Genomic DNA, 23,924 nt, shown 5'->3' on the forward strand with positions numbered 1-23,924 from the left:
GGGGCTTGGGGGGGGGGACAGAGGGAGAGGTAGAGAGAGAATCTCAAGCAGACTCCACACCCAGCCCAATGCAGGGCTTAATCTCACAACCCTGAGATGACCTGAGCCAAAATCATGAGTCAGACACCTAACCGACTGAGTCACCCAGGTGCCCCAGATCAACTATTTTAAAATTGTTTTTGAAGTACATATATTTCCTAGTTTCTTATTTCTGTGTAACTTTGTATAAAATTCTTAGTGCATTAACATCTTATGTTTTATTGTGGTCATTTTTTTGAAGTGTTCGGATTTAAAGATTATTCAAATACTACTTAAAACTTATTCCTTGTTGTAATGCTTTAGACATTTTTATTCTGTTAAGTGACATTAATCATGATAATATTAAATCATGATTGTTGTGTGTGATTCTCGGCTAAAGGAGTGTGTGAATTCCTTTAAAGCATTCATTTTATTCATCCTTGTACCTCTAGTCTTTGTACACAATGGTGCCCCAAGATGTTTTTTTTTTTTTTAAGATTTTATTTATTTATTCGACAGAGATAGAGACAGCCAGCGAGAGAGGGAACACAAGCAGGGGGAGTGGGAGAGGAAGAAGCAGGCTCCCAGCAGAGGAGCCTGATGTGGGGCTCGATCCCATAATGCTGGGATCACGCCCTGAGCCGAAGGCAGACGCTTAACCGCTGTGCCACCCAGCCGCCCCCTCAAGATGTTTTTTGACTGAATGTATATGAAGGTGTCAAGGTTGCTGGAACTAAACAAGAAACCTTATCAGATAGTTGAGTTGGCCATTGTGAAGACCGGTAGCCAAGCAAAAGTGAGGTGACAGTGGGACATCAGAAAGCGTTGTCCTTCTGATGCGGTGGAGCCCTCTGCAGTCTTAGGAAGCAGTTTGCCACTCCCTGGGGATATACACTCCCTGGATGTGTGTTAGAGCAGCTCAAGCCTTCCTAACCAGACTCTCCAGACTTTAAATAGTCTCAAGGTTTCTAACTAAAAAGCCTTGCTCTCAGTATTTTCTGGCAAGGGTACCTTTACCAGAAGGGGAAGAGCCTGAGAAAGATTTTAATGCTCTGACTTCTCCTCAATTATATTGTTCCCTGGGATTGGGTTGAGTAAGGAAACTAATTTATTGAACAGCCTCCATGTGGCTGGCCTGTGTGAGATGCTATATTTTTATTTTGTTTTATTTTTAAGTTGGGTTTATTGGGGTATAATTTACCCTTCTTAAATATATAGTTCAATGGGTTTTAACAAATGTATACAGTCATATAAATCAGGATATGGAACATTTCCATCACCAGAAGGTTCCCTCATTCCCCTATACCCCACCCTTAGCCACTGGCAACCACTGATCAGATTTCTGTCCCTACAGTTTTGCTTTTTCCAGAATGTCATATAAGTAAAATACACAACACATAGCTATTTGTGTCTGACTCCTTTCACCTAACAAAATACTTTTGCAGTTCATCCATGACATTGTATATATCTTTCTTTGTCATTGCTGAGTAGAATTCCATTATATAAATGTGTACCACAAATTGTTTATCCATTCATCTATAGAAAACATCTAGGTTATTTCCAGGCTTTGGTGTCTAAACCAAATGTCTAAAGCTGCTGTAATCATCAGAGGACAGATTTTTATCTGGAAAAAGTCTTCATTTCTCTTAGGTAAATACCTAGGAGGTTTTTTTGGTTTTTTTTTGGTTTTTTTTGTTTTTAAGATTTTATTTACTTATTTGACAGAGAGGTCACAAGCAGGGGGAGTGGGAGAGGGAGAAGCAGCCTCCCTGCTGAGCAGGGAGCCCACACAGAGTTCGATCCCAGGACCCTAGGATCATGACCTGAGCTGAAGGCAGTTGCTTAACCTACTGAGCTACCCAGGTGCCCCTACCCAGGAGTTTATTGCTGGGTTGTATGGGAAATGCATATTTAACTTCATAAGAAGCCAGACTTTTTTTTCTAAAATGTCTCAGCTTCCTTCCCCACCGGCTGTATGTGAGAGTTTGAGTTGCTCAGCATCCTTGCCAGCAATTTTAAAAAAAAAAAAAACTTTAGACATTCTATGGGCATGGAATGATATGTTACTGTAGTTTTAATATGCTTTTCCCGGGGTGCCTGGGTGGCTCAGTAGGTTAAGCATCTGCCTTTGGCTCAGGTTGTGATCCCAGGACACTGGGATCAAACCCTCTGCGTCCCCTCCCCAGTCAGGCTCCCTGCTGAGCAAGAAGCCTACTTCTCCCTCTGCCCCTCCCCCTGCTTGTGCTTTCTCTCTCTCTCACAGATAAATTAAACCTTTAAAAAATAATAATCATACGCATTTCCTGGCTGATCAGTGACATTGAACATCTTGTTACATGCTTATTTGCCATCTGTATATCTTTAATATAGTTCAAATCTTTTGCCCATTTTTTGGATGGGGAGGAGCAGGGATTGTATTAATGAGTTGAATAGTTCTTTGTATATGCTGGATGCATGTCCTTTATTATGTTTTGCAAATATTTTCTCCCAGTCTGTAGCTTATCTTTTTATTTTATTTTTTTTTTAGATTTATTTATTTTAGAGAGAGAGCAAGCTCATGTACGCACAAGCATGATTGGGGGGAGGGGCGGAGGGAGAGACTCTCAGGCAGACTCCCTGCTGAGTGCAGAGCTGCTCATGGGGCTTGATTTCATGACCCATGAGATCATGGCCTGAGCTGAAATCATAAGTCAGACGCTTAACCGACTGAGACACCCAGGTGCCCCATTTTCTTTTTACTTTCTTAAGAGTGTCCTTAAGAAAGGTAAAAGTCCAACTTATCAAAAAGTTTTAATCATTTGTGTTATTTGTGTCCTAATATCATTTCCTAATCCAAAGTCACAAAGATTTTCTTGTTTGCTTTCTTCACAAGAAGTTTCACAGTTTGGCTCCTGTGTTTGACTCTATAAATCCATTTAGAGTTAATTTTTTGTATATGGTGCAGGATAGAGATGGTTTGGTTTGTTGTTACTGTTATTGTTGCTCATGTGGATGTTCTGTTCTTTCAGCCTGGTTCAATGAAGGGTTATCCTTTTCCCATTGAATTATCTTGATGCCTTTGTTGAAATCAAGTGACAATATATTTGTGGGTTTCTTTCTTTTTAATTATTGTCAGGGGAGATAGTTTAAGATTCTTAATTAAGTCGGTGAATTCTCATCCTGTCTTCTACATGTACCAACTTTGATACCTTGGGCAAATTATTTACTCTTTCCATGTCTCTGTTTCCTAGGGATAGTAGTAATAGTAACCTCATAGAATTCTTGAGAGACTTTTAGAAACAGTAAAACTCTTAGAGAAGTGGCAAGTTTCATTAAATGCTAGCTGTTGTTATTTTACCGATCTAATAGATGAAGAATTATATTTAGTGTTATTTTTAGAGTAGATACATTACCTGTAACATACAGTATTTACAACAACCCTGTAAACTTAGATAATCTTCCTAATTTTTGGAGGTGGCAGCTAAGGTACAGAGAACATGAGCATCTTATCCATAAATATTGAGAGACAGTGTAACACAGAGTTCAGGCTACCTGGGTTCTGATCTCAGTTCTGCCACTTATTAGTTGTGTGACCTTGAGCAAGTAACTTTAGCACCATGGGTTTTGGTTTCCTCACCTGTGTCATGGGGATAATAGTAGTACCTAATGTACAGGGCAGCGGTGGGAGTAGTGAGTTACTGCATAAAAGTCCCTGACATAGAGTCGGGGCTCAGTGAAAGTGAGCTGCTTCCTTCTTTGTCATCCTTTGTTGTTGTCATTGTTTTTCTGTTGTCATCAGTTTTCCAGATTCATACAGTAGTAAAGCAGTCTGATACCCACACTCCTACTCACAAAAGTCGTGACAGGTTAATTTGTTTACTTTATGATAAACTGATAAACCAAGTAGGTGTTTATTATGTGTGTGATATTTACTTAGAAAGCGTGTGTAGGTTTAGCTGTTTTAGGAACTTAGTTCTTCAGTACATCTATTTCTGTATTTTTAACTCTAATCTTAAAACTTGTCTTTTTAAGAAGATGTTTATAGATTTTTTTAATCCGTTCACTTAGGGCTGAGAAATATTTGTTAAATCAGATCCATCTTAGTGTTTCAAATTATAGTGGGTTCAGTGATAGGCATTCCTGGAAACACCTCTGTAAGGCAGATTTTTAATACCATAAACAGCAAACATGTATGAATTTACCTAAACATATCTGGTTTCTTATTGGTGGAAGTTGAGTAAACTGAAAAGGTAGTCAGAAGTGAAGAATGTAGATGGTTATTAGCTATGTTGAATGTGCAGAGAGGATGGGAATAATATTTTATTCATCTTTTTATTTCCAGAATTTAACTTATTGCCTAGTTCTAGTGAGAAGTATACAGTAATTGTTCTATAGATGTTAATGGGGTGAATGAATGAAGAACCTCAGGGCTGTGCTATATATACATGTATATATGGTCATGATAGAGCCTTGCTGTTTGTGTCACGCAGGGATAGAGTACTGTCACTAACTGGACACCTGAGATTCATAGTTACATTTTAGAATTATTTGGAACATTCTCTCATATATATACTATAATTTCTTTGTTTTTCACTTCTGGTTTAGGAGGGCCAAACATGTGGGCTATTACCTCTGAAGAACGGACTAAGCATGACAAGCAGTTTGATAACCTCAAACCCTCAGGAGGTTACATAACAGGTTTGTATTTATATTTTATTTATGAGTTCTTTTCCTTTTCATGTAATGTCTTAGAATTAGTTTTAATTCAGTTACCATCAATTTTGTATTACTAAGTGATAAAATTCCTATCAATCAGAATTCATGGATTAAAAAAAATAGTGGCTTTCTTAATTTACCTGCAACTGTCTTAATTTGTTGTTTTGGATTTGGCTTATGGAAGATCTTTTCTTAATCCTAAATGATAACCAAGAATTTCAGTGTAATTGTCCAGGTTCCCACCTTAACATTGTTTCTAGAACGTTTTCAATTTATTTCTTAAGGTAATTGAGACTTTTTTCCAACTAAATTTATTAATGTGCTCCTAATATGTTGTGCCAGTTCCCTGTATAACAATCAGTATTACTAAGTCTAGAAGAAGTGTGTATCAGGCCCATATCCTTGAAAATAATCTAGAAGGTTTTTTCTATACTCTGTTTTTATAATGCTAGTCCTCTGTTTTTGAGAGGTGATGCCAAGCGTTGATTGTTGGCACCAGCCCTTGTTTTGGAAGATGACCTCCATAGCCTAAGGAGGATTAATTTAGGTGTGTATTTCAAATTTTTTTGTGTAGATTAAACTTTTTTTCTGTGCCAAAGCAGCTGAGTGCTTTATTTACAGTAATAGTAACTATAATGACTAATATTTACCAGATCTGTGCTGTATTTCAGATGCTGTACCTAAGTGCATCACCTCATTTACTCTAGCAACAACCTTGTAAAGTAGCTACTATTGTCTGTATTTACAGATTGTTAGTGTTGACTGGTGCTTTTAAACCTTTCAGTCTGATTTTGGAATACATCCTCTTAGCCGTGATAGCTTAATGTTATTTGTACTTCTATAATAATAGCTACCTTTCCTGGTATCGGGACTGGGATTTGATTACCCTACTTCAAGTTAATAATGTAGTCTGTTACTGTCTCATGGATGCGGCACAAGACCCAGGGTTCCTGAGTCTGAGACAGAGGACTTTGTTACAAATGGCACAGCTAGCAGCATGAGCATCAGCATGTTCCTATAGCCTTCTCTGTCCCCTAAGTCCCACAGGGTGATGCAGAGAGCCCAAAAGGATGTTAAAAATGCAGCAGTTGTGTTATAGGGCAGGAACACTGAGCCTGAGGGAACCACCATTTTTAGCAAGTAGGCTTGTTTTTTTGGCCCCAGGGGAAACATTACCTCATCATGCCTCAAGATTGCTCACTGCAAACCCAACCTGAGAAACAACCCAGGTGAAGAGTAGTTAGGGTCTTGCATTCTTGGCACACACAGCAGGACATAGAGGATTGTGAGAGACCCATTGGGGGACTGTCTTTCCCCACACCTATTTTTTTATTTAGAACTCTTCTAGGGACTAGTGTTTTAAATTATGAATTTTATTAAATGGAAATATTATCAAGTAATACCCCAGTTATTATGAAAAAGCTAAGATGACTAATCTTTCATCATTGTTTAATGCCTGTAACTTCATTTGTGGCTTTTTTGTTTTAAAACCTAAATCTTATTAATGTAATGTAAATAATTTTATGTGTGTGTTTCTGTTTAATTTATTCTTTAGTGACTGCAATAAAAATGACAATAAAGCAATAACATTGTTAGTATTGTCCGTTATTATTATTCAGAGGCACTGGAGGAATTCCATTTACTAATGTGCTACTTGATTTTTGTTTTTATTACCTTCAGGTGATCAAGCACGTACCTTTTTCTTACAGTCAGGCCTTCCGGCTCCTGTTTTAGCTGAAATATGGTAAAGTGTTCTCTCTCTCATAGATGAATTTAAATTTCTGGTTTGGTTTTATTTTGTTTTTGATACAGTGTTAATATAAAGATATTTTTACTCAGAGTCTGCTGTTAAGTATTTCTTCAGCTTTTAGGAAAATAAATTTTATTGAGTAAATGACTGAAAATAATTAGGGTTTTGTTCTATTGGACAAAGTTTTTTTTAAAGATTTTATTTATTTGAGAGAGCAAGTGCAAGTGCAGGGTGGGGAGGAGCAGAGGGAAAAGCAGACTCCTCGCTGAGCACGGAGCCCGAAGCGGGGCTTGATCCCAGGACCCTGGGATCATGACCTGAGCTGAAGGCAGATACTTAACTGACTGAGCCACCCAGGCACCCCTCTATTGGACAAATTTTTAATGTCCTTAGAATTTTTAAGGTAAGATGTATACATTGCCATTGAAAAACATTCGTTTATAATTTGGTAGACTCTCAAAGTCTTCTTTCTGTTACTTTGTAGTTATTTCATTTCTTTCATCATCTATAAACCCAAAATTAGCTCTCCCTTTTCCTGTTCCTACCTTAAACAAAATTGTTCTTTATATTAGCTAGGGGTTTTTTTTTTTTCAATTTTTAAAAAGATTTTATTTATTTATTTGACAAAGAAAGTGAGAGAGAGGAAAGAGCACAAGCAGGGAGAGCAGAAGAGGGAGAAGCAGGTTCCCCACTGATCAGGGAGCCCCATATGGGGCTCGATCACAGGACCGTGGGATCATGACCTGAGCCGAAGGCGGATGCCCAACTAACTGAGCCACCCACGCACCCCTAGGGTTTTGCTTTTTAATGCATTTACAATAAATATCAACCCCTATCCCATCTTTCTTTCCACTTGGAATATTCCCATGCCTGGTGGAGTACTGGACACATAGCAAGCTTTCAATAAATATTTGAGCAAATTAATAAATGTAGAATGATTATACTCTTGTATAATTTCTTTCTGTCTGTACTGGTGGAATTCATCCCAAAGGGCTCATGGATTCTCTCTACATGGGTGCTATGTAGACTGGCAGTAGTATTTCGTTTGATGCTATCTTTGGTCAATATTTCTTAATGTACAGGTTTTAGGTTTTTGGATTTTATTTGCTTAATCTTATATATGTGGTTATTAAGTGATGATCTGTGTGTGAATGCTATGTCACTGTTTCTATTTTATCATCTTCAAAAATAATGCTAACCCTACATATCAATCTACCCACCTCATGATCCTTTTAGGGCTTTATCAGATCTGAACAAGGATGGGAAGATGGATCAGCAAGAGTTCTCCATAGCGATGAAACTCATCAAACTAAAGCTGCAGGGCCAGCAGTTACCCGTGGTCCTGCCTCCTATTATGAAACAACCTCCCATGTTCTCTCCATTAATTTCTGCTCGTTTTGGTATGTATTTATTAGTTGAATTGACTGCATTTGATAGTTAAACTTGATTCCTATACATAATATTGGGATTAGAAAAGGGTTTGTTAGGGGCGCCTGGGTAGCACGGTCGTTAAAGCGTCTGCCTTCGGCTCAGGGTGTGACCCCGGCGTTCTGGGATCAAGCCCCACATCAGGCTCCTCCGCTGGGAGCCTGCTTCCTCCTCTCCCACTCCCCCTGCTTGTGTTCCCTCTCTTTCTGGCTCTCTCTCTGTCAAATAAATAAATAAAATCTTTTAAAAAAAAAAGAAAGAAAGAAAAGGGTTTGTTAGCATAAAACAATAATCCTCAGACTCCAAGTTAGTTTGCATGTCTGAGATAAGATGTTAAACTTGCTGTCATAGCAGGGGTGTCCTTGTGTCCCAGTTTTCCAGGGACAGTTCTGATTTATGCCTGGTGTCCTGGCCTCAAGTCTGGTTAGTGTTCCCTTTCACAATTCCCAGTTGGATGATAAATTATATGACCCCCCCCAGTAGAGCTGATCTTAAATACTATTCTTAGTTTCCTCTCTACTCTGTATGAGTAACAGAAAAAATGTGAACAATTTTAAACTCACTTGAAATGGTTTAAGTTGGGAGGTAATTTAAAATTATTCCTAAGTAGAAATTTTATTAAAGGTTAATTACCCAGCTAAATTTAGGGCTAAAAGTTGCAGACTTTGTGCTCATGAATTAACATATTCATCAGAGAGAATCGTTTTTCTGTTAATTTTGATTAGCCAATTTCTTATTAATTATATGTAAGCACTCATTGGAATGGAACATTCAATTAGGTATCTCTGTGAATCTGAAGCATGTTCTTTCATTCCAGATGTTAGATCTTAAAATACTAAATTCTTTGACTAGTGCAGTGAGCTCTAGAGATAAATACTAAATCATTTTGTGACCATAGTGTACCTAGTAATCTGCAGTTAGTAAATGAATAAAAGTCATCATTTTATTCTTTTTAAAGAATTGTTCCTAAATCCGTGGATGTGTTACTTATAAGAAAAGTGAAATATGTGGCATACTTTCTTCTTACAAATAATACCTATGCATAAGTGGGTCTCCTAACGGATCTAGTAACTAGAATATCGTTTTTTGGCAGGTGGGGACATTGGGGGAATGTGTGTGTGTGTTAATTGAGTAACTCAACAGCACTATATTTATTATTATCCATCCTTACACAAAACCCCACATTTAATCAGGTAATACAGTCTCTCTTTGAGAGTACTAATATTTAATTGGAAAAGCCTGCTTAGCTTTCATCATGATGCTAGAGGAGAATCTTTAACTCCTTAGAAGGCATTCCCGCAGTTTACACAGATCAGAATGTTGATATTAAAAGCAGTGGTGTACCTCCCTCGCTGCTAAGTCAAAGCTGCTTTAGTGAACTTTTTAACTAGAAGACTAGTTTACCCGTATGTGGATCTGCTCACTGTACTGTCAATTTGTTTTCTGGCATGTGTTTTACAGTCCATTGCTAGCACTGAGAAATGTTCTGTTTTGTCTCTAGGAATGGGAAGCATGCCCAATCTGTCCATTCCTCATTCATTGCCTCCAGTTGCACCTATGACAACCCCCTTATCCTCTGCGACTTCAGGGACCACCCTTCCTCCCTTAATGATGCCTGCTCCCCTAGTGCCTTCCGTTAGCACATCATCACTACCAAATGGAACCGCTGGCCTCATTCAGCCTTTATCCATTCCTTATTCTTCTTCAAGTAAGTACTTCTAGCTAATGAGTGAGAAACTGTCAGAGAAAGAAACTGGTACATTTGTGTCCCAGTAAATATAGATTTCCTTCATACTTTGTGGTATTGTTTAGTGTGAACCTTTTTCTTTCTTCATTTCTTTCTTTCCTTTTGTTTTTTTTTTGTGTTTTTTTTTAGCATTGCCTCATACGTCATCTTACAGTCTCATGATGGGAGGACTCGGCAGCGGTGCTAGTTTACAGAAAGCCCAGTCTCTGATTGATTTAGGATCTAGTAGGTATGAAGGTTTAAAACCTCCAACTTTTTATGCTTTCAATAAGGACTGTCTACAGATGACTTTTTTTTTTGCAAGCTCTGAGCTTATCCAGGTTTTACTTTATAATGGCCAAATGTAAAATGGGTAAGGTAAATTTATTACTTATAACTCACATAAAATAAATTTTTATTTTTGGAATTAGTAAATGCTTGAAAAAATGTTTCACATAAACTAAAAATGTTCTGCTATGTTTTTAATCAGTCAAGCTTTTGTCCAGAATAATGTACTTTTTGTATATGTTTCTCAACAAGTCTCATAATTATGGTATATTATTCATTTTTTCTTGAGCAAATTCTGCTGATTGAATATCTTTTAAATTTTAGAAAACACAAGAGCTTCAGTGTTCATTCATCATGCCTCATGTAAATCATAATAATACTCTTCAAAGCAATGTACCGAGAGTGTTAGCTTTAACCCAGAAGAAGAGTATTGGTATCCCAGCTTAGATACTCATTGAATGTGTGACCTTGTTTTTCACAACATCACTGAGCCATAGTTTGCCCATCGAAAAGGTAGGGACAGTAATACCTTTTAAGTTTGTCAGGGAGATTAGAAATAGTATTCGTAAAGGCCCTAGCACAATACAGAAGCTGACACATAGCAGGTTCTTGGTATACGGTAGTTCTGTGCTTCATGTGGTATTTGCTTTCCTAATAATGAGGTTAAATTATTTAAATTTTTAAAACATCAAACACAAAAGCATTTACTTTGTACTATAGAAGGTATGATTCTTAATGTCTCTGCCTTATAAGGTTTAACTAAATGTATTTTATTTAGTAACATAAAATTTTTAAATAAATTTTGTTATAGCTCAACTTCCTCAACTGCTTCACTATCAGGGAACTCGCCCAAGACCGGGACCTCAGAGTGGGCAGTTCCTCAGCCTTCAAGATTAAAATATCGGCAAAAATTTAATAGTCTTGACAAAAGCATGAGTGGATACCTCTCAGGTAGGTGGCATTCAGTGCTTAAGAATGTGAGAGAGTTAAAGTTTTTTATATGAATTTCTACTGAAGAACTTTTGAGTTTGTACTTTGTAGCTCATCCAAATTTTTAATATCCAAAAAATTTAGCAGGCATTTGATAAATACAAATATTTTAAGTTGTTTGGGAGTTCAAAGATGGACAGAACTTGGTTGATTTCTTCAAAGTTCTTACAGTGAAGTTGAACACATAGCTAGACACCCAAGTTTTGGGTGTCTTTTTGAGAAGATTAAGCCTCACCCTCCAGTGCAGTGAAAGGAGAATCTCCTATAACAAGGACCAGTATTTGCGACTTAGCCTCAGCTTTTTCCCTGTGGGTCCCCTTCCTAATTGGGTCTTTCTGTGCTTACCCTTACTAAAACCTCTGTGAGCATTGTCTACCCTTTAATGTTCCAACCTAGATGTGCCCATAGACTTGACCTCAGGTCCCTACAGAACATTTGAGTCCATGCTAGAACATTATCCAAACTTTTCTAATAAGGATAGTGGAGGGGATGTAAACAGAGGGTATTAGGCAAGTAGAGTTCCCATCTTCTAACTTTCCCCCCTCTTTTTACTCAGCAACTAATTTACAGTTTAGACAGAGTAATAAAATAAGTATTTTAAAATAATAGAGCTTTAAAGTGCTTAGGGAACATAGAATGGGAGATGCTAATACTAAAGAGATTAGATAAAACATCTTATAGGAAGGGAGCATTTCAGCTCCAACGTGAAAGGAAGAGTTAAGGTTTGGACACATAGAGATTAAAGGTGATAGCATTTGAGGGTGACAGAGAAAAAAATCTTAAGAGCACAAAGTACATGGTATGTTTGGAGAATTTGAAAAGTAGTCTATGGAATAGGAGTATGGGGGTCTCTTAATTGTGCAGTGGGGCAAGGGAGCAAGAAGGCCTTGGAATTGATTGGACAAGCAAAACTGTACAATGTTTTCTACATAACTATGTGATAAAAACTTAAATAAAAGGTAGGGGGTGATCGGTCCTGAGGCTAGGCTGCTCCTTTCTATACACTTAGCACTGCCTACCGCGCTTGTGTCTAAGGTCGTGTATGTCAAAGCCACTAGAAACTGAAGGGGAAAAAAGTGGGCAAAGGAATTACACACACAAAATTCAGGATGGTAGTTCCCTCTCCTGGAGGAGGCCTGGAGAAAAAGTCGTGGAGCATAGCTTCAAAGCATTTAGTAATGATCTAGTGTTAAGTTTGGGTGGTAGGTTCAGGCGTGTCTTTATATCATAACTTAAAATTCGCTATTTTATACGTATCAAATAGTACATAATAACTATAATTTTCTGTAATTTTATCAAATTACTTGAAATAAGATATACTATATTTTTAAGTCACTTTTTTTTTTAAAACATTTTAACTTCTCTGAAATTAGGGTGGTGTCTCAGCACTGTGTCATGGTTTTGTTGGCCGTGTTTTATTTTTCTTAGTGTTACATAAAATAATGATGTGTCTTGGGGCGCCTGGGTGGCACAGCGGTTAAGCGTCTGCCTTCGGCTCAGGGTGTGATCCCGGAGTTATGGGATCGAGCCCCACGTCAGGCTCCTCCGCTATAAGCCTGCTTCTTCCTCTCCCACTCCCCCTGCTTGTGTTCCCTCTCTCGCTGGCTGTCTCTATCTCTGTCAAATAAATAAATAAAATCTATAAAAAAAAATAATGATGTGTCTTATAATTGATGGCATCTTAGAGTCTGTGAAATATGCTGTTCAACACACTTAAGATTCATGAAAAGTCACAGTTCCCATTTTTTGAAAAACTGAACTTCGGGCCCTTATATTTTGCATTAAAAAGTGAAATAAAAAGTAGACTAAAAAGACATGTACAAAAATGTTCATAGCAGCTTCATTCAAAATATCCAAAAAAGAAACAGCCTAAATGTCTATCAGCAGGGGAATGAATAAACATATTGTGGTGTCTTTCTGTAACACAACACTTCACAGCAAAAAGATGAATAAATTCCTGATACATAACAACGTGGATAACGTATTGAATGAAAGAGGCCTGGCCCAAAGGGTCCACACTATTTAATATATTTATATGAAGCTGAGGAACCAGAAACCTGATTGATGGTGATAGAAATTAGAATATTCTCATTACTCTGTTGGGAAGGGACCATGCACTAACCTGCTGAGGTTCTAAAAACATTCCGTATCTTGATCAGGATGTTGGTTGCATGTGTACATACCTATGTAAAAACTCGTCAAGCAGTACACTTTAGATTAGTACACTTTATGTATGTACTAAAAAAGTACAGTATAAACAAAGGTGGAATGTGAAGGTCAATGGAAAGTCAAATATGAAGAATTAGTCCCCTAATGTTACTTTATTTGTATATGGCACATAGTATGAAGTTCGTGTATTGACTTATTCTCAGAGAATGTTATTCTGAAACATACAAGAGTAAAGCTATATATTCATAGTTAAGGGAAAGATTTAAAAAAAAAATAGTTGTTTCTTATGTCTTGAAACTGAACATGAGCCCCAGGTGTATGAGGATGGGACTGACCTAGATTTACTTGTTATGCTTTGTTCGATGAGTGTAGCATTCAGTGGTCTAATTTTCTTCCTCTTCTCCTTCTTCCCTTCCCCCTAAACTCTTGTGATTTATATAGATTAATTCATTGACTTGTAGTTTCTGAGTCACATATCTTGTGGGCACTCTGTGACGCACTGGAATGCACAGAGAGGGGAAGATATGGTCCATATTTTTGAGGAATCCATAATATGTAGGTCACATAATCATAATATTTGATTAGTGGTTTAAAAGTGCTGTGATTGGGGTGCCTGGATGGCTCAGCTGGTTAAGCATCTAAATTTTTATTTCAGCTCAGGTCATGATCTTGGGGTCATGAGATTGAGCCCCCCGTCGGGCTCCATGCTCAGCACAGAGTCTGCTTGTCCCTCTCCCTGTGCTCCTCCCCCTGCTCGCTTGCTTACTTTCTCTCTCAAATAAATACATAAAATCTTTTTAAAAAAATGAATAAAAAATAAAAGTGCTGTGATTACTATAGATGAGAAAGCGACCAAGGCTGAGAATATGAGAGTTTCATAGAAAAGATGACATCTGAGCTGGATCTTATAGGATGAGTAGTCCACCAGGTAGAGAAGGAGGGAGTAACATTATAGGCACAGGAAATAGGATATCCAAAGGATTGGTAGACCAACAGTGTAGACGTTGAAGTTAGCTTTTCCTAGTAGAGTACTCTGTTGGCTCTCTATAGCCCTCTGTATAATTTACACCTTGCACATATTTAAGCCTTCCACCAGTAGGCTTTTAACCATTTACATTCCTTCCTTCCTCCTGTTTGCTCTGTTGCCTAATACCAAGGGATCTACTTTCAGTTTTCTTTGACCAAGAGCTGAACATTAGTTACTAGACCTTTTTTTCAGGTTTGAAATAACCTTCCATTTCTCTTTATTAGAAGAGTCCTCCTTTTAACACAAAGACCTCCTCAAATCTCACGTATGTGAAATCTACTGAGGACTAATTATTTGGGAGACGGTATGAGCTATTTCCAGTGTTTTTTCCTTATGTGGTTTCTATTAAATGACCAGATTTTTTTAAGACTGAAAAAGATTTTAAAGTTATATAATATAAACATCCAACTGCATGTTATAATTTATGGTGTATTTGTTCCATGTAGTATTTATAACTTTGATTACCCAGACCTCATGTTCCAAGCTCAGTGAAACAGTGGGTTAGAGAATTCATGCTGGCTCTGTAGTGGCAGCTGTTGCTGAGGAAAAGTTGGTGGACGTACTCTTTCCTGGCAGAGTTGTTTGGGTGTTTCTTGACTCAGGCTGAACCCTGAGGGCCGGACTTTCCAGTATTCATGGCTCAGTCGTCACCTGGGAGTGGGAGGTGGGACATCTGCATTACTGACTGGGAGACCTGCCCTAGAGAAGCCATGTCATTTTATCCATGGTCAGAAAGCCACACACTTGCCCACCAGGAGTGAATGCTCCTGTGAATCAGACAGGGACTTTCTGTTCTGAATGGATTCTTGGGATTTCTGTGTGACCATTATCCTGGCATGAAAATGCAGGTCAGGAAGCCTGTTACAGAAACATATTTTGGTCGCTGAGGGAGAGAAAGGAAGTTGGAACAGTTCATTACAGATTGTAAGCATTTAGTGAATGCTGTTATTACTCTCAGACCCTATCCCAAAAGTCCCCACTGCACCTTAGAGAACTTTGGATTACAACTGTATTCATCACTTTAGCAAATATTTATTAAGCATTTATGTACCTGGTACTGGGTACAAAATGTTAGTGAATAAGGCAGTCAAGGTTTTTCTCCATAGGACCTAGTATGACAGTGGAAACAGACAATAAGCAGGTAAATGTTACAATACAGATTGTGATACAAGCTATGAAGGAAACAAGCAGGAAGTATATTGGACCATAGGGTGGAGAGAGAAGGTATTTCTGAGAAGGTGACATTAATTTGGGACTTTTAGGGTGGGAAGGACCCAGGCATGCAGTGATGTTGAATTGTAGAACTTGATGTTGGATGTGAGTGTATATGAGGAAGGGATCAAGGGTGACTTTCTGCTTTCTGGCTTGAGCCCCTAGAGGGGCAGTGATGCCGCCCAGAGTGGGGGGAAGGCTGAAGGTAAATGATTTGGGTGAAGGCTATGAATGGGGACTGAGAGAGAGTCATTTTGTACGTATCTGGTTTGAGATCCCTGTGAAATGCCAGTTGTATATAGAAGTCTAAACCTAGAGCAGAGATTTGGGCTGGGGCATACATTTGCAAATTATCTAGGTGCTATTTAAAGTCACAGAAATGAATGTGAACACACAGAACAGAGTGCCCAGGACAGAGCCTTGGGGAATGCCAGCATTTACAGGTCATTTGGAAGAGAGAGAATAGAAACAGAGGAAAGATCAGAGAGAGATGAGAAAGTCTGAAGACGCTAAGAAAGCAGTGCTTAGAGGTGCATAGGGAGCACGAGGAGGCCCCAGAGCTCGGCTTCCAGTACTTTCTGTGCCAGCACTTGGTCCTTTGTGTTGGTCAGTGGTATACATTGTTACTTTCTGAAAGGACACGGGGGAACACTTGAGTTACTAATTCTTGATTTTAAATTCCTTGGGGCAAGGGCTGTGTTTTGATTACTACTGAATGCTCAGCACCTGGCACGTGGTAAAACCTTTTTGATGTTAAAAGTTCCCAGGGTAGCAGCAGTAGTATTTTATGGAATACAGTTATTTGGGTTTGCATGACTTTAAAGAGGCTAAAGAATTTTCTTTTTTTTTTTTTTTTTCTGGTTTTCCCCCACTCAATCAGGTTTTCAAGCTAGAAATGCCCTTCTTCAGTCAAATCTTTCTCAAACTCAGCTAGCTACTATTTGGTGAGTTTGTCCATTATGATTTTTAACTATACATCCTCTATTGTAAGAAAAATACTGTTTCTGTAAGTTTGTGACTGAAAGATGTTCCATAAAAGCAGCCATTTGAAGGATAATGCAACCTTGAAAGCCAATAAAATTGTACAAATTGTTATTCTTGACAATGTAGTATTTAATTATTTTGCAAGTAAAACTAGTTTGCCTTTTCATAATGGCATCTATGGAGAATTAGGGAATATCTCATTTTTAATTTAGAGCCAAATGTGATTTGATAGGTGAATTATCCATGAAGTAAGACAAGCTACCTTTTCAGAAGGAATGTTTCCTTTTCTGTTTCAAAGTTTCTCCCCTCTCTTGTGTGATAGGACAGTGAAGGGTAAAAACAGGCTCACTTTTCCATATATATTTACATTTCAGTAAAATATGTTAACCCAACTGTTTTACTGTCGTTATTCTTGTTTTGAAATTAAATATTGAACTCTTTTGAAAATACTTTAAGTAGACTTTGTTTATAAGCTGTGAACGTACACATTTGCTTTAGGACCCTGGCTGACATTGATGGTGACGGGCAGCTGAAAGCTGAAGAGTTCATCCTTGCTATGCACCTCACTGACATGGCCAAAGCTGGACAGCCGTTGCCACTGACGTTGCCTCCTGAGCTTGTCCCTCCATCTTTCAGGTGGGCGCCTCCTGAAGTGAAGAGGTGTGGTTTTGATTCCTGCGCAGACATGATTATTACATTGCGATCTCCTGAGGCCTCTGCTGTAGTTTAGTGGGAAGTTAAACATTGACATTGCCATTTTATTTTGGTATTTAATGAGTTACACCAGGAAGGTATAGAAATAGGTGCGTTTCCACCATATTATAGATAAGGAAACCAACAGCTACAGAGGTTAAGAATACACTTGCTCACGGACAGCAGTCAGCTAAACCGTGATGTGAATCCAGATCTCTCTGGCTAGACAGTCCATATGCTGCTATACATTGTAACTCTAGACCATATTGCATTCTAAATGTCTTTAATACTGCATTCTGAATATTAAATGGCTGTAGTCATTGGTAGTATAGCTCTATATACAGTCTAGAAATTCCCAGACTGCGTGATGCTAAATTCATTTGTTGTCTGCTTTTCTTAGAGGAGGAAAGCAAATTGACTCTGTTAATGGAACTCTGCCTTCCTATCAGAAAATTCAAGAAGAGGAACCTCAGAAAAAATTACCAGGTAACGTTGGAGTGTCTACATTGTATATTGACAGTGTGTTCTCTTAAATTTTACCTTGAGATGTAAACGAGTATTTAGAATCATTACATTCTTATTATTTTATATGCTATAAGAGAAAACTTTTCGACAAATGGGTTGGATTTTGACAGCAGTAAAATAAGATAGTAAAAAATTAGAAGTGTATTTAGGAAGAAGAGACTGTGTATTTGGCAAGAGTCTGACATCGTAATTAAAATGTTTCTCCCACTTTAGGAAAAATCACTGCGGCAAGCTTTGCGATGAAATCTTTAGCTATAAAGAAAAGTTTGAATATTGGTTGAAAAAGTACATATGTAGATGTTTTAAAGTATTAAAAAGTCAATGAACTCTATCAAATAAAGCAAGTATGTGCCATGTAGCTTTGTTTGTCCTTGAAGAAAATGCTGAGAAAAAAGTTGGAAAGTATTTTTATTGGCAGGAATAGTAAAATTATTTCTCTCTCTCAGATGGATTCAAACTTAGAAATTTGTTTTCCAAAAATGAATACTCTTAGACAAAAGTAAATACTTTACTATTTACATTTGAGTTAAAATTACCCTTAGGGGAAATACCCACAGAGTAACAGCACTCAAATGATCACAAGGCATGAGGGTGTTGAAACTGGAATCCACGTTCTTGGGCTTTTCATGTGAGAGCACTTATAATATACTTTATTTAGTTACTTTTGAGGACAAGCGGAAGGCCAACTACGAGCGAGGGAACGTGGAACTGGAGAAGCGACGCCAGGCACTGATGGAGCAGCAGCAGAGAGAGGCCGAACGAAAAGCCCAGAAAGAAAAGGAAGAGTGGGAGCGCAAACAGAGAGAATTACAGGAGCAAGAATGGAAGAAACAACTTGAATTAGAAAAACGCTTGGAGAAGCAGAGGGAATTGGAGAGACAGCGGGAGGAAGAAAGGAGAAAAGAGATAGAAAGACGAGAGGTTGTTTTTAAGTTATTTTGTTTCCTCAGAAAACGATTATATTTAATAAGTGGCTTCATTCCATTTGATTTAAAAATGGGTATTTTTGTTGTGCCTCTTTCTCTGCATCATTCGTTCTTACTTATTATGCTCTCCAACTCTGACCCTTCCTTCCCTTGTGGAGGGGAAGAGGGCCCTTGGTTGGGAAGAGTTTTCAGGGCCGGAAGCAGGTAGAAAAGGCATGTCTGCAGGTGATAAGTCATTCAAAGGAGGCCTGATTGCAAAGCTGAGTTGAGTGAGGAGCTGAGGTTGGTGAGCCAGAGGAAGGAGCCCATCCAGGCAGGGCATGAACAAAAGTAAGCTTAGCATCCAGAGTAAGAGGCCACGAAGTTGGAGCAGAAAGCGGAGACGGGAGTTGAAGGTCTGGAGGGGAAGCATGAGGGTGGACTTGCACAGGTCCTTGGGATAAATACTATTGTGTGGTGTCCCTAGGAGGACTGGCTTTGTTTTAAGGGGCTTAGGATGGAGCACAGAAATCATAATGACGCTGAAGTAATGTCAGGAGAAGGGGTTTTTCTTCCCTGATACCAGAATAAAAGTACAGTTATTCCTAGTAACATTTATATTTCTGAAATTGTCTTTTTGTTTAAGAAAAAAGTAACTACAGGCAAAAAGGTGGTCCCATGAAGCAATCAGAAAGTCCGATGGGTGATGCTGCTTTGTGGATGTCTGTAGGTTAGGCCTACTGATACAACTGGATTTGCCCAGTTTCCTAACTTAGGCCCTGAAGCCCACTAAGTGCTAAATGCTGCCTCACCTTTATCTTTCTCATCCCATCAGTTTTTGAGTGATGCAAAATTGTTCATTTAAAAATTTAATGTAATTATTTTCAGGCAGCAAAACAGGAACTTGAAAGACAACGTCGTTTAGAATGGGAGAGGATTCGTCGACAGGAGCTTCTCAATCAAAGGAATAGAGAGCAGGAAGAAATTGTCAGATTAAACTCTAAAAAGAAGAGTCTTCATCTCGACTTGGAAGCACTGGTATGGCTGAAGTTTAAGTGAAATTTCTCTGAATGATGCTAGAGTTACCTGTTGAAAAGTGTCCTTGTTTTTTATTTTTTCTTAAGATTTTATTTACTTATTAGAGAGTGTGCGTGAGAGAGAGCGAGTGTGCGCACTCAAGCTCAAGTGGGGGGGAGGGGCAGAGGGAGAAGCAGGCTTCCTGCTCAGCAGGAACCCCAACAACGCGGGGCTCCATCCCAGGACCGGGGGATCATGACCAGAGCTGAATGCAGGTGCTTAACCTACTGAGCCACCCAGGCGCTCCTGTAATTGTTTTTTAACCCTATCTCATGAATACAGTATGTTTTCATGTGATTAAATAGTCATGTTTTCATGTGTGCTTCTTAGTCTGGACAATATAGTTTACCAGACTGACTCAGAATGCTGAGAGTTACGTTGTGGTCTCAGTTGAGAAGCTGACAAACTGGGGCGCCTGGGTGGCTCAGTTGTTAAGTGTCTGCCTTTGGCTCAGGGCGTGATCCCAGGGTCCTGGGATCGAGTCCCGCATCAGGCTCCCTGTTCTGCTGGGAGCCGCCTTCTTCCTCTCCCACTCCCCCTGCTTGTGTTCCCTCTCTTGCTGGCTGTCTCTCTCTCTGTCAAATAAATAAAAATCTTTAAGAAAAAAAGAAAAGCTGACAAACTACGTATTCCTGGGCAAGACATTTCCCTTCTCTGTGTTTTGCGTTGCCCATCTGTAAAATAAAGAGTTGTACTAGTTCGGTAATTTTTTTTTTTTTTTTTTTTTTTTAGTTTAGTAATTTTCAGTTTTGAAATTGGTGTCTAGAAGATGGTCTGTAGAGGGATGACCAGCAGTGGGGGCGGATGCCAAAGCAGCAGAGCAGTGCTCCCTTCTCCCCAGCACTTCCCATGACTCAACGATAGACAAGCTCCGCAATTACCTGCTTTGCTTTTCTTAGAGTTTTAACTAGATTTCTTTGGAAAAAAAGGATTCTGCTAGAAAGAAAAAATGATTTGAAACTCCCGATCTAAATGGTCTCTTAGGATTCCTTCCAGTTCTCCAGGACTATGGTTCTTCACTAATATTGGCCAGTATGCTTACCAGTTTTTACACTTCAGATGTCAGAGAGTCAAGTTGTTTAAAAGACTTTGTTGTAAAGACAAGGTGAGAAAATAGGGTGTAGGGAAGGCATTCTATTCTGCTACAACCCTAGATTCCATAAGCCTGACCCGATAGTATAATAGGGTTTTGCAAAAATACACGTGTAGCCATGTTGTAGAGCCAAACTTAGATCTTCTTTAATTAGAGTCTAACATTTTATTTGGTTGATGACTCGAAATTAAAGTTTTTAAAAATCACAACATTTGTAGTCATAAAGGTACTATTTTATGCCTTCAAATGGATAGGAAAACATACCACAATTAATATTCATGCTGTAGTACCACAAAACAGGCCTAAAAATCTTTAACTTCTTTGTGTAGTTATTTGGATTGCTGTCTGACTATATTTTTCCTTAAAAGTATAATAAGAGGGAACTTTAAGATTGATTGTGTCCCCTGAGAACCTGGATTGCATACCAAGCAGTAGCGCACATTAATATGCAGCGTCTGGAAGGTCCAGGCCTATACGTGCTGAAGACGGGGACATGAATGCTAGGGTGGACATAGCTTATTCCTTTTAGCATGTGTTTCTCAAATACAAAACATACTTTTCAGTAAAAACTTTATCAGTGATTTTTAAGCTTCATTTCTCCTCCTTGCCTTGCTGTATTAGTCGGCTGGGGCTTCCATAACAAAATACCACAGGCTGGGTAGCTTAAACAACAGAAATTAATTTTCTCACAGTTCTGGAGTCTGGAGACCAAGATCAAGATGTCGGCAGGTTTGGTTACTTCTGAGACCTTTCTCCTTGGCTTGCAGATGGCTGCCCTCTTGCTGTTCCCTTACATGGTCCCTCCTCTGCCTGTGCATCTCTGGTGTCTGTTTTGTATCCAAATTTTCTCATGTCATAAGTCAGGTGATATTAGGGCCCATCCATATGACCTTATTTAACCTTATGATCTCTTCAAAGACCCTAGCTCCAAATACAGTCGCATTCTGAGGTCCTGGGGATTAGGACTTCAACATATAAATTTTGGGGGGATACATTTCAGCCCATAGCACCTCACCCTTCTCCTTAGCCTCCATTAAGAATCTCTGCTCGTTTGTTTTGTTTTGTTTTTTCCCCCTACTTCTCAGAAGAAGAGGAAAGGAATATTTGGTGTAGGAGAAGAGAATTGTGGCCAAAAAGGCCCTCTTGGTCCCTGTTTAATTAGAGGAAGTTAGATGGCAATGTGGAGGATAGAAATAGAAGCTTAGAGATGGTAATGCTGAAAGTCGCATGCAGATGTTTATTTCTCCTCATTATTCTTTGAGACTGTCTCTATTTTAATATTATAAATTAATGCCTAACTGCTGAATTCAGAAAAAATTCAGTGTGCTATGTTTGTGCTTGCTCATATTAACATCTGGGCTCTTATGCTCTGAGAATGGTATATTTCCTCCTAATAATAACTCTGTCTGGAGTTAACAGATACAACCTTAGAACACATTCCACTTAGTTTTATTTATTTATTTATTTTTAGGTAGGCTCCATGCCTAATGTGGGGCTCGAACTCAACGACCCCCAGATTAAGAGTCACATGTTCTACAGACTGAGCCAGCCTGGTGCACCCCCCCCACTTAGTTTTAGATATTTATCTAGACTGAGTATAAATGATAAATGACATTTAAAAGTTTAAATAAGAATATGATTCTCCTGATAGGAGCTTTTCCTATTAGCATTTTATGTTACCATATATTTATATGCTCTTCCTATAGAATGGCAAACATCAGCAGATCTCAGGCAGACTTCAAGATGTCCGACTCCGAAAACAAACTCAAAAGACTGAGCTGGAAGTTCTAGATAAGCAGTGTGACCTGGAAATTATGGAAATCAAGCAACTCCAGCAAGAACTTCAGGTTAGTCCTTTGCTGCCGAATTGTCCATAATGAGCAGTTGTTAATAATTCTTCCTCATAGAATAGTTTTCATTTTGGGGTGATGAACCCTTCTGGGTCTCTGATAGACTTCATTCCTAGAAGGATATAAAATATACACCATCTTGTATATAATATCAGGAAACTCACATGCCCCCTAAAGCTCTACTAGACATCTGGCTAAATTCTGCTGAATATTTGTACATAAATGGATGTTTATCACTTTGACTTTTAAGTCTTTAATAAATGTATAGATATACCTATACGTTAAACTAAGTTTATTGCTACTTTAGGAAATTTTGACTGAACATTATTCTTTGACAGTTGTAGCAAGAGTGTTGAATGTGTGTGTCCCTCAGGGACCTTGTAATCTTCTTTACCTGTGCGGTAGGGTCTAGCTCAGTTATCATGGTTTGCAGAATAGGGACTCTGGAAGCATTCTGCATCTTTAGAGTCCTCTTACCAAATTTCTGTTTCTGTATGGACTAGCAATTAATTAACAAAGTCGTCTTACTGTGTCATAGCTGGTGCAGACAGGGGCCAAATAACATTTCCTGTGTGATTTAAACCTGCTTCCTTAGATATTCCTGAGTTTTTAGTTTCTCTTTGATATTCATTCTGGGGTGTCATGACCTGCTTACAAATACCATTTAGTGCAGATAGCAAAGGCACCTCTCACCTTGTGCCTGCTGACATCCATCAGTACACTGAAAATTGTAAGACTTCTAGACACACCCCATTAACAAAGACTTTCTTCACCACCTTTTCTCCAGCCAGTCATTCATAAATGGATTTATGTTTAAATATTTGTATTTTAAATCATGCATAATTCCATTCTAATTTATTCATAAATCGTAAGCAGTTTATAGCAATGTGTTATTCCCATACTAAGTTTTAAGAGTGATTAAATCATGTTTTTAAGTTTTAAAAAAATTCTCAGACAACATAACAGAATTTTAATCAGGCGCTACTTTTTTTTTAAATAAGGATTATCAAAATAAGCTTATCTATTTGGTACCTGAGAAGCAATTATTAAATGAAAGAATTAAGAACATGCAACTCGGTAACACACCTGGTAAGTCTCTAAGGTTTGTTTTACCCCTTTTGTTCTCTGAATGACTGTACCAGTCATACTCTGTTACTTGTTAAAATAGCATTATTCTCTTATACATAGCATTTCTTGTCTGTAGTTAAAAATTTCAAGAAAATGTGAAAAAATCACAGATGTTGGAGCATTTTTAGCGATAAAAAGTAAATAAAAATGAAATAAGTAGTCATTGCGGTATGCCTTCCTATCTTGATTACATTTTATTTATATGTTTCAAATATCAATCAAATAAAATGTTAGACTACAATTAAATCAGATCTAGGTTTGGCTCTAACACAAGACTGTACGTGCATTTTGGCAAAATACTACACTAATGGTAAAGAATGGTTCAGGAGATTTTACCATGGGACCACACCTGTGAGATTCTGCGTG

At 38.3% G+C, this 23,924-nt stretch overlaps 1 protein-coding gene across 5 annotated transcripts in view; it reads left to right on the top strand.

The window, feature by feature from the left end:
- The window catches only part of ITSN2 (intersectin 2), a 141,024-nt gene that overhangs the window by 32,381 nt on the left and 84,719 nt on the right, over window positions 1–23,924 (top strand). For all 5 annotated transcript variants that reach the window (XM_034659824.1, XM_019808590.2, XM_034659823.1 and 2 more), the window contains 13 exons: window positions 4,603–4,695; window positions 6,394–6,457; window positions 7,700–7,863; window positions 9,393–9,599; window positions 9,768–9,867; window positions 10,717–10,856; window positions 16,184–16,247; window positions 16,786–16,923; window positions 17,381–17,466; window positions 18,164–18,426; window positions 19,299–19,448; window positions 22,287–22,427; window positions 23,432–23,519. In XM_034659824.1, coding sequence (XP_034515715.1) covers window positions 4,603–4,695; window positions 6,394–6,457; window positions 7,700–7,863; window positions 9,393–9,599; window positions 9,768–9,867; window positions 10,717–10,856; window positions 16,184–16,247; window positions 16,786–16,923; window positions 17,381–17,466; window positions 18,164–18,426; window positions 19,299–19,448; window positions 22,287–22,427; window positions 23,432–23,519 — 1,698 coding nt within the window. The remainder of the gene's footprint in view (window positions 1–4,602; window positions 4,696–6,393; window positions 6,458–7,699; window positions 7,864–9,392; window positions 9,600–9,767; window positions 9,868–10,716; window positions 10,857–16,183; window positions 16,248–16,785; window positions 16,924–17,380; window positions 17,467–18,163; window positions 18,427–19,298; window positions 19,449–22,286; window positions 22,428–23,431; window positions 23,520–23,924) is intronic.

This window comes from Ailuropoda melanoleuca, chromosome 4 (assembly GCF_002007445.2).
Source record: "Ailuropoda melanoleuca isolate Jingjing chromosome 4, ASM200744v2, whole genome shotgun sequence".
In the NCBI taxonomy this organism is placed as follows: domain Eukaryota; kingdom Metazoa; phylum Chordata; class Mammalia; order Carnivora; family Ursidae; genus Ailuropoda; species Ailuropoda melanoleuca.